The sequence below is a fragment of the Ovis aries genome, chromosome 19 (genome assembly GCF_016772045.2).
Source record: "Ovis aries strain OAR_USU_Benz2616 breed Rambouillet chromosome 19, ARS-UI_Ramb_v3.0, whole genome shotgun sequence".
Classification (NCBI taxonomy): Eukaryota; Metazoa; Chordata; class Mammalia; order Artiodactyla; family Bovidae; genus Ovis; species Ovis aries.
The window spans coordinates 38662299-38679003 of record NC_056072.1 but is presented as its reverse complement, the minus strand read 5'-3'; the positions used below and the strand labels follow the sequence as shown (position 1 = coordinate 38679003).

Genomic DNA, 16705 nt, shown 5'->3' with positions numbered 1-16705 from the left:
TCTGTTTCATTTTTCAGTGGCTCTTGCAAGAGACTTCAACTCCAGGCACAGCTCTATGCGGCACATCCATAAATCCTGCCCGCTTCTCTGCCAACTCTCAGACAGGTCATAATGGGAGAGGGCAGATAAACAAATAAATACAAAACAGTGAAGGGCAGTCAATTCAGCAACTCAGCCTCATCCATCAGTCTTTCCCTCCATTGCCAGAGCCAAGCAGCCTCAAGGTTGTTTTAGAAACACAGAAGCGCATCGGTACTTAATGACGGTACATGCTATGGGGTAAAGCTGGCACAGCTCCTGCTTCTCTACAGACAGGCTGAGAACACAAGGCAGATCCTCTATTGCTCTACAAAAGCACATCATTTCAACATAAATAAGAAAAGTACCTAGATGCTATAGTAAATAAGATTTTTAAAACCTACAAAAACCAGGTTACTAACAATGTTTCTGATGACTGGCACACACATAATGATAACCATGGGCTCTAGTGTCAGACAACCTGAGATCAAATTCTGGCTCTACCAGCTGCTGGCTTTGTCAGCTGAGCAACTTACTTCATCTTTCTGGGCTTCAGTTTTATCATCTTTCAAATGGGAATCATAACCACCCTCCTGTGCAGGATTGGCAAGGGAATTCAATGAGATAATGAAAGTCAACTGATGAACATGCTGCCTGCTCCAAGAACGTAATAAAAGTTAAATGTTATTTTTAAATTGACTATTATACAGCCATGAAAAAAAGATAATTTTTCTTCTTTTATCAGCATCAAAGGATGTCCATGATATGCTGCTAAATCAGAGACTTCCAATGGTAGGGGTGAAGTGGGGTTGGGGCACAGGACTGTAACTTTTGATTGAGAACATCACAGGTACTGTAATAAAACTTTTTACTGATGATTGAGCTAGCACAGGTTTGACTTTTGCATAAGTAGAAAGATTGAAAACAACTGTGAAATGAAACAATGGGTTATTAACATTTTTTAGTTATTTTCCATTTTAACATGGAAATCAAGGAGCTATCTTTACAAGTATAGATATATCAAAAAATACCTGGAAAGACATATACCAAAATTTAATAGTGGTTGTCTAGCATGATGGGATTAGAGGTATTTTCCTAACCATTTCATTTCCATTTTTTCCCTATTGTCTAGTTTTATAATTGACATGTTTGACTTTCACAGTTATATAAAACACCCCTTTCTACGTGGGAAAATGACAAATTTTACTTTCACTGAGACAAGATGCATGTAAATTTCTTAAATAAAAAGCATCTTTGGATCTTAAAGATATTTTTTGTCAGAAAGTAAGGGGAACTTAGGCAAATTTAAGAAACATATCTGAGGCCATGACCTATGGTAAGTGGTGGTAGGTTAGGAACAAAAGTAGTTCCCTTGCCCTTTTCCATGTCCTTTTCCCCTGCCTTGACCTTGTACCTTCCATCCCCGTGTCTAGGCCCCAAACTAGGGAATGGACTGATTCCGTAACTCTCAATCCTCTTTGATCATCTACTTCTACACAGCAGGTGGGCACTATATCACCACTCTTCCACTCTTGTATTCATACCAGCACTTTTCTGTTGCAGATTTATGATGAGGTTGTATGTCTAAGTGTGTGTGTTTGGAATTTAATCTTGACAGCAAGGAAGATTCTACTACAGATGAAGAAACTGAAGCTCAGAGGTGGCTGAGGTCCCACAGCCAGTTTGCAGCCAAACCAGAATCCACCCCCACTTTCAGACACTCAACTCATCCTCTTGCTTCCGGTCCCCTACCTTTCTGACACCAAGGACCAGTTTCATGGAAGACAATTTTTCCACAGACCGAAGAGAAGGGAATTGTTCTGGGATGATTCAAGTACATTACATTTATTGTGCACTTTATTTCTGTTACTATTACATCGGCTCCACCTGAGATCATCAAGCATTAGCTCCCAGTAGCTGGGGACCTCTGCTAGTCTTAACCACTCGGCCCTCGGCTCCCTCCTTCCTTGCCTGGTTTTTCCCACAGGAATAAGTGCCTTTAGAATGGCTGCTTACTCTTTTCCTAGGCCACTGAGGAATCATAGTGGTTTTGCCTATGATTGCCTATGAAAATGTATAGCTTTATTTTAGAAAAATAGCCAGGTCACACACACATCTACTTTTCTTAGATAACAAAAAGTTCAGTGATAAAGATGAAATGATATATGTCACCCTGTGCAGAGGACACCTGCAGGTTTTGCCTGCCAACCATCCATCCCCTTCTGTAACAGCACCTCAGTCCGAGAACACCTTTATCGCTACACGCTATTTCGCTGGGGCTGTCACTCACAGGACCGTGTGCTTCCTTTGCCAAGTGGTGAACTGGGGCCTGCACTTGGCATTCAGACTTCCCCTTCTGGGGTTCAGATTCAGAGAGGGGAAGCATAAGAAAGGGATGGGGTTGGAGTAGATTCATGCCAGTGATGGGGTATGCATTATATCCTGCTACCCAGCTTCCTGACACTAAGCTATCCTGCATCCCATATTTTCTCTAGATGGTTTTTCTCTTTTGATAACAAAACAACAGTTGTTGTTGTTATTAGGGCTTAATTAAGCCACAGTCAGTTTCTGTTACTCGCAATCAAAGAACTGTGTTGGATACACCACTCAAATTTAGTGTGACAAAAACTAACTGAGGCTTTGTTAGAGAAGATCAGCTGAAAATAAAATGAAACAAAACTAAACTCAGTCATAGCAGTGGTACTGGCCGCAGTCCAGACAGCAGCTGTCCTGCTCTAACACGGTGCTGGTCTGCATGCCTTCTACCGTGCTCTACACTCCCTGGCCCCACCAGATGCCCCCGTGTGTCCTTCCAAGCAGGGTCTCAGTGAGGAAGGTTCTGTAAGACCTTTCCATCTGCCTCTTTTCGCTGCTGTCAGGGCCAGCCTGTGAAGGAATGAAAATTAAGCAGGTAAATGGGGAGGGAGGTGAGGATGAGAATGGAGGGTGAGAGGGCTTATGTTTCACAATTTGTCTTAAAAGAGCTGAGAGTTAGAAAAATGTGGGGGCCCTGGAGAAACGGGATGGGGGGCTCTCTGATGCCTTAGCACTGTGGCATGGAAACAGGATGAAGCTGCTGAGCTAGATCTCAGAGCATCCACCTTGGTGCCCAGCCCTCAAAGCCATCATGAAAGAGATTAAGGGATTAATCTCCTGCCCTGCTTGATCTGCTTTGCCACAGGGAAACTTGGTCTCCCTCTATCCTGGCCCAGCTCTGCTTCCAGGCCTGACTAGCCTGCAATGAATGCTGGGCAGCTGGGCTCAGACTGGGCTGGATATGGGTGGGCACAGATGGAAAAAGGACAGTGACTTCCCACTCCCTTTATTTAAAAAGAAAATGCTCATCACTACTTTAGCAGGTTGACAAAGCATCTCAGAACTTTTGGAGAAACAGTTTTTATTTGTTTGTTTAAATTGTCATTATCACTTGTAAACTGGGATATGTCAGGGTTGGTATGGTGGGATGGAGAGAGAGAGAATATGTGTAGGGGAGTGGAGGTTGAGAATTTAGGAGAATGTTTTGCCTCTTAAGCATACATTCCCCCTTCTGTTAGAAAGCATCCCAGTTTCATAATGGGAAACCAGGCCATTTCAACACAAATGCTTCCAGTGGAATTGAACCTGCTCTCCAGCTCCAGAGGTGCTGTCTGTCCTGGGTCTGATCCTTGGTCTACCTGAGAAAACACTGACATAAAAGCAACTGGGTCCCAGAGGAAGGGATGGGACTCTGCAACTGGGCAGAGGAAGAGATGCTAGCTCTCCACTGCCCAAGAATGAAAAGGAGAGAGAGAAAGGGATGAGTAATCAACTTGGAGCATTCCCAAGTGATATATCAATCCTGATGCCTTGACTAGGGACCTTTGCTTCAGAGGATTAGGCTTCCCAAGAAACATGAATCTCAAGACACTCTAAAGCTTTACTAATGAATACAGTAAATAATTAATACCCGACATTAGTTCCTGTTACTCAGATCTCAATATTAAATATTCAGTAATTTCTTTATGTCTATATTCTCATCAGACTAAACAGAAGCCCTTTCAAATAAACTAGCCACTATAGAGGAAAATATCAGGACCACTATAGATATCATGGTAATTTCCAGAGACTCATTAGCAAGTTGATGACTATTAATTTTCAATTTTAATTAATAGATAGAAATGGTGCTTTCTTGTAATTTATATCATTAGTCAAATGAGCTTTCTAATTAAGATCTGCAATCTGCAAATTTACAAACTCATGAATTACTCTAAACATGGAGAATTATTGATAAGTGTCTGCCTGGTCTCAACTGGTTTCCAGATTTTGACAAAAGGGGGATAATTGGTTTCAAGCCCTGGCAGTTTCTAAACAGAACCTTCTTAAATATATTTAGATTATTCACTGCCACACAACCACTATAATCACAGATCTCATCTCCATTCTCCCTTAAATCTAACCAAAAAGTATGTCACATCAGATGAAGCACTAAGTTCGACCCTTATCGGCAATCATTAACAGTTTGTAAACTGAAAAAAAAAACCTAAATCTGACATATATAAAAACGAGTCAGACTTCTAAAACAGATCCAAATAGAAATTTCATTGAGGAAAAAATGGCATGCAAAATGAGTCTGTGGATAGAACTAGCAAACATCAAGGAGATAAAGGCTGTTTACTATTAAAGGCTAATTAGCAAACCAATCAATAATATTTTCACAAGATCTCATTGCAATCTTGCTCCACTCTTTCCATGAAAGAAGGAGTCAAGTGCTTAGCAACAAGAAGGAGCATTTCATTGATTCAATCAGCGAACATTTTAAAAGCATCTACTGAGAAACACAGCACTCAAGGGCGGAATAAGCATGTGCTTATTGACTGAGGCAAGGACACCTGTGTTTTTGTTTTAAAACAATTTTCTACTTAAAAACTGAGTAAAGAAAGGAAAAAAGGAGGAAGGCATTTTAATAGCTGTGTGACTTTGAAAAACTGACCTAACTTCTCTGAGCCTCAGTCTCTTGATCAGTAAAATGGGAATATCACTGTTGTCAAGATTAAGCAAGAAATGGTTCGTAAAACACTCACCACTCTTCCTGGTATAACAATTTACAGTTTCCCTCACCCCTTGAACAAAATGCTCCTTTATACTCCTTAAAATTATAATCAGTCACAGACCCCTTGACCTCAGGAAGGATGGCCCTGTAGAAGGCCAAAGCTACTGTTCTCACTGACCAGTATTTCAGAAACCCCGGACTTCAGGTTTGAGCAGTGTTGGCATTCTTCTGTCCCGTGAACCTTACCTCGTAGTAACTCTGGACAGCATTCATAAAGGCTTCGTCAGCCACGATTTGGGTTTCCCCATTGAGGAAAGCCTGAAACCGGTCCTTGACTGTCTGCAGCTGTTGTTTGCTGATCTGTAAGAAACAGAGAAGGAGGAGATGGTGAGGACCTTCTCTAAACAAGGGTCACAGTTACTTTATATTGAGGATGCCAGGTCCATTGGCATGCTGGAGCTGGCGTGTACTGGCGTGTGGAAGCTGACTGCTGTATTTGCAGAAATTCTGTGAGGCAGCTGTTAAACATATCATTACTAATAATTCATATAAATTAGAACTAAATTATATTAAAAACAAAATTCAAAAACTCAGAATTCAATGCTTCCTGATTCTTTGATTATCTGTGTTTTTGAGATTACTTACATCCGTTGTATTTCCATGGTGGAAATGATAGATAATGGGGTGCTACAATACATTTCTTCCCAGTTTTGCATTCAATTATGTTTTTTATTTTGAGAGGTAGATATCAGCCAAGGTGGGAGTCTGTATTCTACAGAAATTGGCAAATGCTACAAATCAGAGTTGGATTTTGTTGCTGTTTTTGGTTTTTTGAGATCTGTTTTCTTGTTTTTGACACACCATTGCACAAGCCCCTCAAAAAGGCTGAAATATCCTGCTTTAAAAAGATATAATAATCAAAACAGCAAGATACTGGCATAAAAATGGACACATAGATTAATGGAACAAAATTGAGAACCCAGAAATTAACCCACATATATATGACTCACTAATATACGGCAAGGGAGCTAAGAATACTTAATAGGGAAAGGACAGTCTCTTCAATAAATGATGTTGGAAAACCAGATATTCACATGCATCAGGATGAAACTGCACTCCTATCTTCTACCACTCACACACACAGACACACACACAAACACTTCCTTGATAACTCAGTTGGTAAAGAATCCGCCTGCAGTGCAGGAGATCCTAGTTCAATTCCTGGGGTCGGGAATGGGGTCGGGAAGATCTGCTGGAGAAGGGATAAGCTACCCACTCCAGTATTCTTGGGCTTCCCTGTGGCTCAACTGGTAAAGAATCTGCCCACAATTTGGAAGACCTGGGTTCTATGCCTGGGTTGGGAAGATCCCCTGGAGAAGGGAAAGGCTACCCTCTCCAGTATTCTGGCCTAGAGAATTCCATGGCCCATGGTGTCGCAAAGAGTGAGACGTGACTGAATGACTTTCACTTTCACAAAATTAATTCAAATATGTTAAAGACTTGAATGTAAGACCCGAAACTGTCATACCACTAGAGGAAAACATAGGGTAAAGCTTCTTGACATTGGTCTTGGCAATGATTTTTTTGGATATCACACCAAAATCACAAAGAATAACATCAAAAATAAACAGATGAGACTACATCAAACTAAAAAGCTGTGACATAGCCAAAGAAACAATCAGCAAAATGAAATACAATCTGTAAGGAGAAAGTATTTTCAAATCATCTACCTGGTAAGAGGTTAATACCCAAAAGACATAAAGAACTCATATACCTCAATAGAAAACAAAAAAGATTTAAAAAATGGGCAGAGGACTTGAATAGACATTTTTCCATAGCAGACATACAAATGGCCACTAACTACATGAAAAGATGCTCTATTTTACTAATCATGAGGGAAATGCCAATCAAAACTGCAATCACCGCACATCTGCTAGAGTAGCTATTATCAAAAAGATAAGATACAAGTATTGGCAAAGGTGTTGAGAAAAGGGAATTCTATTAACTGTTGCTAGAATTGGTACAGCCACTATGGTTTCTGAAAAAATTAAAAATACAACTACCATATGCTCTAGCAATCCCACTTCTAGGTATACATTCCCAGGAAGGGAAGGAAGTCACTCTCTTGAAGAGATAACTCCTTCCCATGTTCACTGCAGTATTATTTACAATAACCAAAATGTGGAAACAACCTACTGCTCATCAATGTATGAACAGGTAAAGAAAATTTGATATGTATACATGTGTGTGTACATATGCACATACATATACATAGTACATACATACATAGGAATACTATCATACATACACAGACACACACATTGGAATATTACTCAGTCATAAAAAGAAAATCCTCCTTTTGCAACAACACATAGGGACCTTGAAGGCACTATGCTAAATGAAACAAGTCAGACAGACAAAGACAAATATTGTATATTCTCACATATGCAGAATCTAAAAAACCCGAACTCATAAAAAGAGAGATGTAGAGACTACGACAGTGGTTACTGGGAGCTGGGGGTGGGGGAAATGGGATCAAAGAGTGAAAATTTCTAGCCATAAGATGAGTAAGTTCTAGGATTCTAATATGTATAACATAGTGGCTACAATTTATATTACTCTTTCAAGTATTTGAAAGTTGTAAAGAGAGTAATGTTACATGCTATCACCACAAAAGAAAAATGGTAATTATATGAGGGGATAGAAGTGTCAACTAACCTTCTTGTGATAAGATTCTGCAGTATATGCATCATGGACTGAATTGCCACACTGTACGTCTTAAACCTATATATGTTTGTTCTTGTCTGGAGAATCCCAGGGACGGGGGAGCCTGGTAGGCTGCCGTCTATGGGGTCACACAGAGTTGGACACGACTGAAGCGACTTAGCAGCAGCAGCAGCATGTTATATTTCAAACATATTTCGATAAAGTTTGGGGGTAAGTATCCTGCTAAGTGCAGCATGGAAATAGACAAAAGTTTTTAAACTGTACTGTTATTCCAGGGTGTGGCATAGATAATTGGAGCAGTAGGTTATATGTGATTCTCTTACCTCATCAAACTTGCCTTTCTTCCCCACTTAGGAAAGCATCCCTGAAAGATTCCTATTTATTTTCTCTTCTCCATCCCTTATCTAGCTGTGTTCCACTGTCTTCAGTCTAAGGAAGCCCTTCCCAAACCCTAGCCTCTGTCTGCCTGCTACGTAGTTCCAGGCCACATCATGTATTCTAACTACTTGTTAGTTATGATCAAATTTGTTAGATGATCTGTCTCTTCTTGCTATTTTGTTCACTGATGTTTCCCCAGGGCCAACTTAGTGCCTTAATACATGTCAGGTATTCATGTTAAATTGATGAATGAATGAAGTGTATGGAAGATAAATTATTTTTGAACATCCTTTCATTATTTCTAATTTATCTAAAAAGAAAGTCAGCTAAAAACTTTACTCTTTTAAAAGTTATTTATACAAAGTCATGGGTTTCTCTGGTGGCTCAGACAGTAAAGAATCCACCTGCAATGCAGGAGACACTGGAGATCAAGTTTGATCCCTTGAGTTGAGATGATCCACTGGAGAAGGACATGGCAACTCACTCCAATATTCTTGCCTGGAGAATTCCATGAACAGAGGAGCCTGGTGGGCTACAATCCATGGGGTCACAAAGAATCGGACACGACTCAGTAACTTTCACGTTTTGTACAAAGTCACACCTCCTACTTGAGCATAGGATGCTGTGTCTGAGAACTGCTGCTCTAGTAGAAAGACAAAGATCATTTCAGGCCCAGTTCTATCAACCACTGCGTCATCTTGGAAAAGTGACATGTTTTCCGAGTTGGCCAAACTTACAATTCATTGCTGGAAGAGGGCCATGATTAAATAAATAAATGTCATCTCATCCTCAGTTTTCTCACTTGCAAAATGGTAATAATCCTAATTACTCACTACCTTGGGATAGTTATAGCTATTCAGTGACATGATACGAGTTCTTTTATTTTTTTTAATTATGAGTTTCTATATACATTGAGAGTGTTTTCATCACTTGAGTCAAAGAAAGTCTTGCTAGTAGAAAATAAGGCTAAAAGCTATAGGAGACTGAAGCCTGCTATGAGTTTTGACTCCATCAGGAAATGAATTGAAGCAGAACAGATTTTTGAGAACAGATATACATGAAAGTTAGGGTGCTTTAGCTAACTTTTTGAACTTTGGGAGAACTGGGGAATGGTGAATTTGGAGGCAGACGTAGAGGGCTTCCCTGGTGGCTCAGTGGTAAAGAGCATACCTTGCAAGGCAGGAGATGCAGGTTCGACCCCTGGTTGGGAAGATCCCCTGTAGAAGGAAATGGCAACCCACTCCAGTATCCTTGCCTGGGGAAATCCCATGGACAGAAGAGCCTGGAGGGTTAAAGTCTATGGGGTCACAAAAGAGTCAGACATGACTTAGCCACTGAGCAGCACAAAGGAGTTAGATTTGTATCAGATTCATAGTTGTTTTGTTCTAGAATACCAGTGGCCAATGTCAATGTAATTTTACATTTTCTAATAAATTTTCATTTTCTGGTCACATTTCAAAAAGTAAAAAGCAGGTAAAATGAACTTTCATATACTTCATTAGTCCCAACATGTCAAGATACTATCACATTAATTGTAACTATTAGAGAAATTATTAATAAAATAGTTTACATTCCTTTTTTATACTATGTCTTTGAATTCAGTGTGTGTGTGTGTGTTTTAGTTGCTCAGTCGTATCAGACTCTATGTGACCCCATGGACTGTAGCCCCCCGGCTCCTCTGTCAATGAAATTCTCTAGGCAAGAATGAATACTGGGAGTGGGTTGCCATTTCCTTCTCCAGGGGATCTTCCCAACCCAGAGATCAAACCCAGATCTCCTGCATTGCAGGTGGACTCTTTACCAGTCTCAACCACCAGGGAAACCCATGTACACCTAAAGTACATCCCAATTCAGAATAACCCCACTGCAAGTGTTGAGTAACCACAGGTAGCAAGTGTACAGCATGGGCCTAGAGCATGGAATAACTCACTTCTACGCTGCTTAAGCTTTACTGTTCTAACCTGAGTGTATTGATTATCAGTGGAGTTGTACAGAAAATCATAGTTATAGTTATATACACTGAAATATCAGGCAGCAGTTGATTTGCTCATAAAGATGACACCATCACATGAACTTCTTTTAAGCAGGCTGATTTAAGTCACAAAGTATAGAACCAACAGTATAGAACCAACTGAAGCATCTCACAGAATTTCTTGCTCAGAATTCCTTCCAAGTCTGGATCCATACCAACTCTGCAAGATTTGGGAGTTGGATGCAGTGAGGTGATGGGGCAGGAATGGAAAGGAAAACAATAAACTGTGCTTTTGCGGTAAGTGCTTCAATAATTAACATAAAATGAGGTGCACACAACCTAGAAGACAGTGATTGTTGACCCAAGCCAAATCCATTATCACTCTTACCTTTTGTTAAACAAGCCTAGTGCTCATTTATTTAAGAAATATTTACAGATAACTTATTGCCTGCCTGGCCCTGGCCCTGCCCCAGGCCCTGAGACCAACAAAACATACCATTTCTCATCTCACCCACCAGGGCTAGGCCCTGGGGAATCAAAGGCAGTAAAGGATTGCCCTCAAGGACTAGTCTAGATGGAGAGGAAAAGCATACCAAAGACACATAAAAGTATGGTTTAGGGTTTCAGAGGAGAGAGATTACAGATTATAAAAATCTCAAAACCAAATCTGAAATAGATATATGTATATAAGTGACTGAATCACTTTGCTGTACACCTGAAACTAACCGAACATTGTGAATCAGCTACATATACTTCAATGTAAAAAATTTTTAAATTCGCACAAATGGAATAGTTTATCTTAAAAAAAAAAAAAATCCCTGCCAAAAAGAGAAGGCCTCTAGGAATATTCATTTCACTTGAGTTTGTAGAACTCAAGTCATGAAGCCTCACAAAACATCCCCCACTTCCCTGGATACCCCAAGCTCCAAGCAGGATAGTTAAGGACATGAATTCTAGTATGTGTTTATGTCTGCACTTGACACCTGCCCATCCATGTTCACTTCTTTTCTCACCATGAATCAAACAAACATTGCATCCATTCGTCAACTCACTAGTTGTGTCTCACTAGGCAAACAACTAACCTCTGCATACCTCGGATTTTTATCTGTAAAATGGGGCCAATAGTGACCTCATAGGATTGTTCTCAGGGTGAACTGGGATAAGTAAAATATTCATTACAGAACCTGGAACAACATGAATGCCCAATGAACATCAGCTGCTGTGATGATTAATTCTCATCTTTGAGTCTTTGCCTACCATTCCCTCAAGAAAGCATGCCTACGGGAAAATTCATTATGTATCCACAAAATCCAGGCCATGAACTGCTTCCCCAGGTGGAATTTTCTACTTGTTCATATCTTTGGTCACAACCCCAAGTGTACATGCACCGTACTATGAAGCTGAGCACCAGTCCTTAGAGGTGGGGTTAGGAGCCAGGAGTTGAAAATGTGGGCTTGGAGTCAGAGAGATGTGAGTACAAATACTAGTGATTCCCCTCATTTCCAAAGTGGGTGACCTTGGGAAAGTTATTATTCCTAAGCCTTTGTTCTTCCTGTGTTGGACTAGCCAAAAAGTTCATTGGGGCTTTTCTGTGAGCTGTTATAAAACTCGAATGGATTTTTTGGCTAACCCAACATAACATGGGGATTACAAAACCTACTTCTTAAGGCTTCTCTGGAGAGATGACTAGGACATGGGATGATGTAGCCAAGGATCTTAGCACACTCTCCAGATCAAAAGAAGAGTCCAGTGACAAGGGGCGGACCACAGAGCAAACGTCCAAGGCCCTAAACAATGCGGCCTCTGTACACTCCCAGCTTCTGGTCCCACTGTGTTCTCCACTTACTCTGCTCCGGCCACAGTGACCTCTTTTCTCCTTCTCAGTGCACCCTGACCTTTCTTGCCCAGAAGCCTTTGCACCTGCCATTCCCCCTGCCAGGGATGCTCTTACCCTTCCTCTCCCCAAGGCTGTCAATTTCTCACCCTGAGGACTCAGCCTACCTGGTATCTGCCAGGAAGGTCTTCTCAGCTCACCCCACCTACCATGATGCTCCCCCAAACTGCTCTCTATCAAGTTGCCCTAGACCCTGTGCATTTCCTCCACAACCATTACCACAGTCAGCATACATCTTTTCTAAGATCAATTTAACTGAATTATAACCTGCATGTAGAAAAATATACACCCTAAGCACAGAGCATGAGACATCTTCACACAGTGAAATTTCCTGTGGAAATAATTCTCTTTTCAAGATGACCTAGACCCCAGAAGCTCCTGTACTTTCCCAAACGAATTGCCCCTCTCCAAAGGTGATCTGACTTCTATCATCAGAGACAGATTTTGGCTATTTTTGAACCTGATGTCAGTGCAGTCAAGCATTACGAGATTCTGGCACATGGTTGGGGGTAGCAGTAGCTTGTCCACCCTCATTGCTCAGTAGTAAAACACAGTATAACTTTGTTCTTTACCCATTCTCCTATTGATGGACATCTGGACCTTGTTTCTCCATTTTATGATTCTACTAACTTTTCATTGTTTATCTCCCCATAAGAGCATCTGTTTCACAGGTAATGAGAATCACATCTGTCTTGCTTACTGCTGTGCTTCTAGTGCCTGGCACAAAATGAACTCTGATCAAATATGTGTTGAATCAATATGTAAGGTTACTAAGTGGTTAATAAATCCCAGGCACAGTGTTAAAACTGGAAGAAGAAAAAAACTGACCAAGGCACAATCTTAGTTCTCATTTTTCTCATAGTATAGTCAGAGATCATATTCATCTTTGATTCCTTAGTATCCTTTCACTGATTGTATGAGTGAATGAAAATCTCTCTTAGGAACTCCCATAATTAACCAGACTAAGAACCAATCTGTAGGATAGAATTTCTCTCTGGATAAAAGTAACTGACCTACATAGGACTGCATCCTGAAGGTGACCTTGTATGAACACACCAAGATAATTGGCCAAGAGTAGCTGACTGTACAACTCTAAATAGACAAACAGGCCTCTATGAGCTGCTTATGAACAGAATCCTCCTAAAATAGAAGCCCATCTCAAAGCACTCAATATGTATGGAATCCTCTTGTGCATCAGATCAGAATTCAGAATTGAAGTAATGAGTTCCAAGAGCAGAAAACCTGAATGATGAAAGGTAATTATCGCAGAGGAAAATGCTGCAGTGGCGTTTGCTAGAACTATTCAAGCATTCTTGGTTCAATCCACCTCAGTAAGCGAGGCCTGACAATTTCCCCTGCATTTCAGACAGTATGTAATCTACTGCAGCATTCTGGAGAAGTATCTAATGGGACCCACAGTGTAGAGAAAACCACACGTTCTAAGGGCTGGTCTCCGGAGAGGCAATGTTGAAGTCAGAGTAAGCTCAGGTCAAATCTCAACCTGAATACAAGTCCTTGGGCATGCAGTTAACTTGGGTTTTCCCGTCTGTAAGTAGCAAATGATCTTATCTACTTTGTAGGGGTTTTGTGAGAATGAGATGAAATATGTATAAGAGAGCATAGCACATGGTACAGAGTAAGGGCTCAGTGAATAAACAAAAATAAGAAGTATTATTGTTACCATTTAGTTTTTCCTTTTTCCCTTTCAATCTTTTAATCTTATTTCAATGCTTTTTTTTTCTTGTTTATTCAATCACTTGAAATTACATTTACCCCTTCTTGTTCCTCCCAATTTAGAAGCTGAAAAGCCAACTACTCTTTTCCCAGCATCCTTGCAACATAGGTAGCCGTGTGACAGAGGCAGAAAAGTACTGAGGGTCTTCTGGAAAAGCTTATGAATGAAATTCTCATAAAAAGGAGTACATCTGGGAGTGTAACACTTTCCTTCCTTGCTGCCTCCCTCTTTTGCTGAGAATAAAGGTATTTTGTCTAGACTTGCGCAGTTTATTGGGTGACCGTGAAAGAAGGTTGATGTTGGTACATTTGAGGAGCTGCATGAATGTCTGTAAACACCCGTCTGTGGCTTTCTCAGTATGTGAGAAGAAAAGGAATCACTATTTGGTTAACTGTTGTGTGTTTTCTGTTACTTGCAGGCAAATGCTTTCCTAATGGATACATGTGGCTTCTCTAGGCATGAAAGAAAGCATGCTTCCTAAAGTGCTTATTGGTTAATATGCTTCCTATGACAGGAGCAATGTATTATGAAGAAGGGAAGAAGCAATGCTTACTTAAAGAATGAGTCTAATATGGTAGCATTCTAACAACTGGGAAAAGGTAATAAAAATTGTTTTTGAGTGTAAAGAGAAGTTTCAATTACACACACACATGAAATCCTTCTCTAAAGTACAAGGTCAGCACTGTAGATTACAACATGAGCTATGATTTTTCTTTATCAAAAAAGAAACTTGGGGGGACTTCCCTGGTGGTCCACTGATCCAAAAAATCCCAGCACAGGGGGCCGGAATTCAACCCCTGGTGGAGGAACTGGACCCCACATACTGCAACAGAAGATGCCACATACTGCAGCTGAGACTCAATGTAGTCAAATAAAAAGTAAATTTTTTTTAAGAAATTGTTACTTCATAATAGAAAATAGGCAAAAATATCAACAAGTGCTTTAAAAACTAAAAGTTTAATCCAGAGCAATGAGGGCAATGTTGATTTAATTTCTTTTCCTTGAAGGTTATCAAAGTTTATGTTGTTGGCTCATTAATTTTATTCATAGATAAAATCTCCTCTTTCTACAACTAGACTAAAATATTTTGTACAATAAATGAACTCTTGCTTTCAGGAAAATTAAAAATCATTCTTATCAATTTCTACATCATGAACATGTACATAATATGTCCTGAAAAAAAAGATGTTAATGTGAGTTTCAAGCATTTTGCTTGAGAAGAAAAATTTGAAAGTCTTCATCACATAAAAATATAATAATTCTGAAATGGAAGTTGAAGGTGCAAAATTATGGAAGATGGGAGAAGTTACAATGCAGCTGTAACTCTGATTTTCTCTTTGCGACATGGTTTCCCAAATTCAACCATTCAGGTAATGCTTTCATGAGTATGCACTCTCTATATACCAACTATACTACTATTTACTTTAAATTTTGTCCCAAATGTATTTCAAATAGCTTCATTTTTAACTGAAACTTTAAACAATAATACCTGTGCAGGCCCTGGCTTTATATACTAGCTATAGCTAACATAGGTATCTACTCTGGTCTTGTACACATCCACCACATTTTTAAAAGTGCTACTTTAGAAAAAATTTTTAATCTGCTATATAGAAATGTTCTTGCTGAATTTTTTTAAATTTAGGGCAGCAACTGAATGGCTTTACATTAATTACTACCTGTAAACAAATTAACTCTGAACTTTTCAGTCATTAAATAATAGAAAGTCAAACCAACCAGGTTACTCCTAAAAAACTGTTGGGGCAGAAGAGAAAGAACAAAGTATTCTATGACCCAAGAAAAGTGACCTTCATAGGAGAATTTAAACACTGATTAAGCTGGAATTCTCTGAGAAAATATTTAGTAAAAGAGAAAAAAATTAGGAAAAGATGAATCTAGAGAATGAATCAGATTAACAGTTGGATTAAAGATGGGATGAGAGGAGGTAAAGGGCACAGTACAGGTAGAAGCAAAGAACAGGAGGAGAAGGAGATAACTTGTATACACATTGCAAAGCTCTTAAAAGTTGGATTAAACGTCCTGCCCTTTAATGCAATACTCACAGTTTAAAGGAAAAAAAAAAAAATTACACTCTTTCCAATTTGGAAGCACTGAGGCAGCATTCAACTCAAACATTCTGACAGGTGGTTAAAGATGGAAGCTTAGACCCAAGGCCTCATGGAGAGTTGTTCTAGTTGCCACAGGTCTCAAATATTTTGGTTTCAAGTCTCTTTATACTTTGATAATGCATTGAAGACTCCAGAAAACATTTCATTATGCAATTCACATCTATTGATGTGTATTATAATAGAAATTAAAACTGGATAGTTTTAAATATTTATGAATTCATGGAAAATAACAATATAGTTTCCATGTGTTAAATCTAAATAACTCTTTAAGAAAATAACCCTGGTGGCTCAGGTGGTAAAGAATCTGTCTGCCATGCGGGAGACTTGGAGCCCTGGTGGGCTACAGTCCATGGAGTCACAAAGAGTCAGACACAACTGAGCCACTTACACTTTCACTTTTCAAAAACAAAAATCAGTGAAATCAATGGCAACAGGATACAGTACTGAAAATCTCCTTAAAAAATTAGCAGGAGACAGCCGGATTCTCTTCTCTGTTTCTGCAGTCAGTCTGTTGTGATATGCGGTTTGGGTTGAAGCATGTGAAGAAAATCTGGCCTCCCACAGATAGATGGTTGAAAAGGGAGGAATATTTTAATAGCTTTTTGAGAGAGATAGGGATTGTCTTTGGTAATATACCAAAGTTCAGCCAGAATATTTTCTTAAAAGTTAGTTGTGATGTAAAATTGGAAACCTCATCAATGCGACTGGGGAACAGCAAGCTTTTATGCTGTGTTTAGAACATTGCCCCTATGGGCATATGTTAAAACACAACAGGATACAGTTTTTAGAAAGCTGTAGAAAGGTGGTGGTTTCTGTTGTTTAGTCG

At 39.7% G+C, this 16705-nt stretch overlaps 1 protein-coding gene across 23 annotated transcripts in view; it reads right to left on the bottom strand.

Moving 5' to 3' along the window:
- CADPS (calcium dependent secretion activator) overlaps positions 1 to 16705 on the bottom strand; it is a 478855-nt gene that overhangs the window by 344327 nt on the left and 117823 nt on the right. For all 23 annotated transcript variants that reach the window (XM_060402261.1, XM_060402259.1, XM_060402264.1 and 20 more), the window contains exon 2: positions 5294 to 5407. In XM_060402261.1, coding sequence (XP_060258244.1) covers positions 5294 to 5407 — 114 coding nt within the window. The remainder of the gene's footprint in view (positions 1 to 5293; positions 5408 to 16705) is intronic.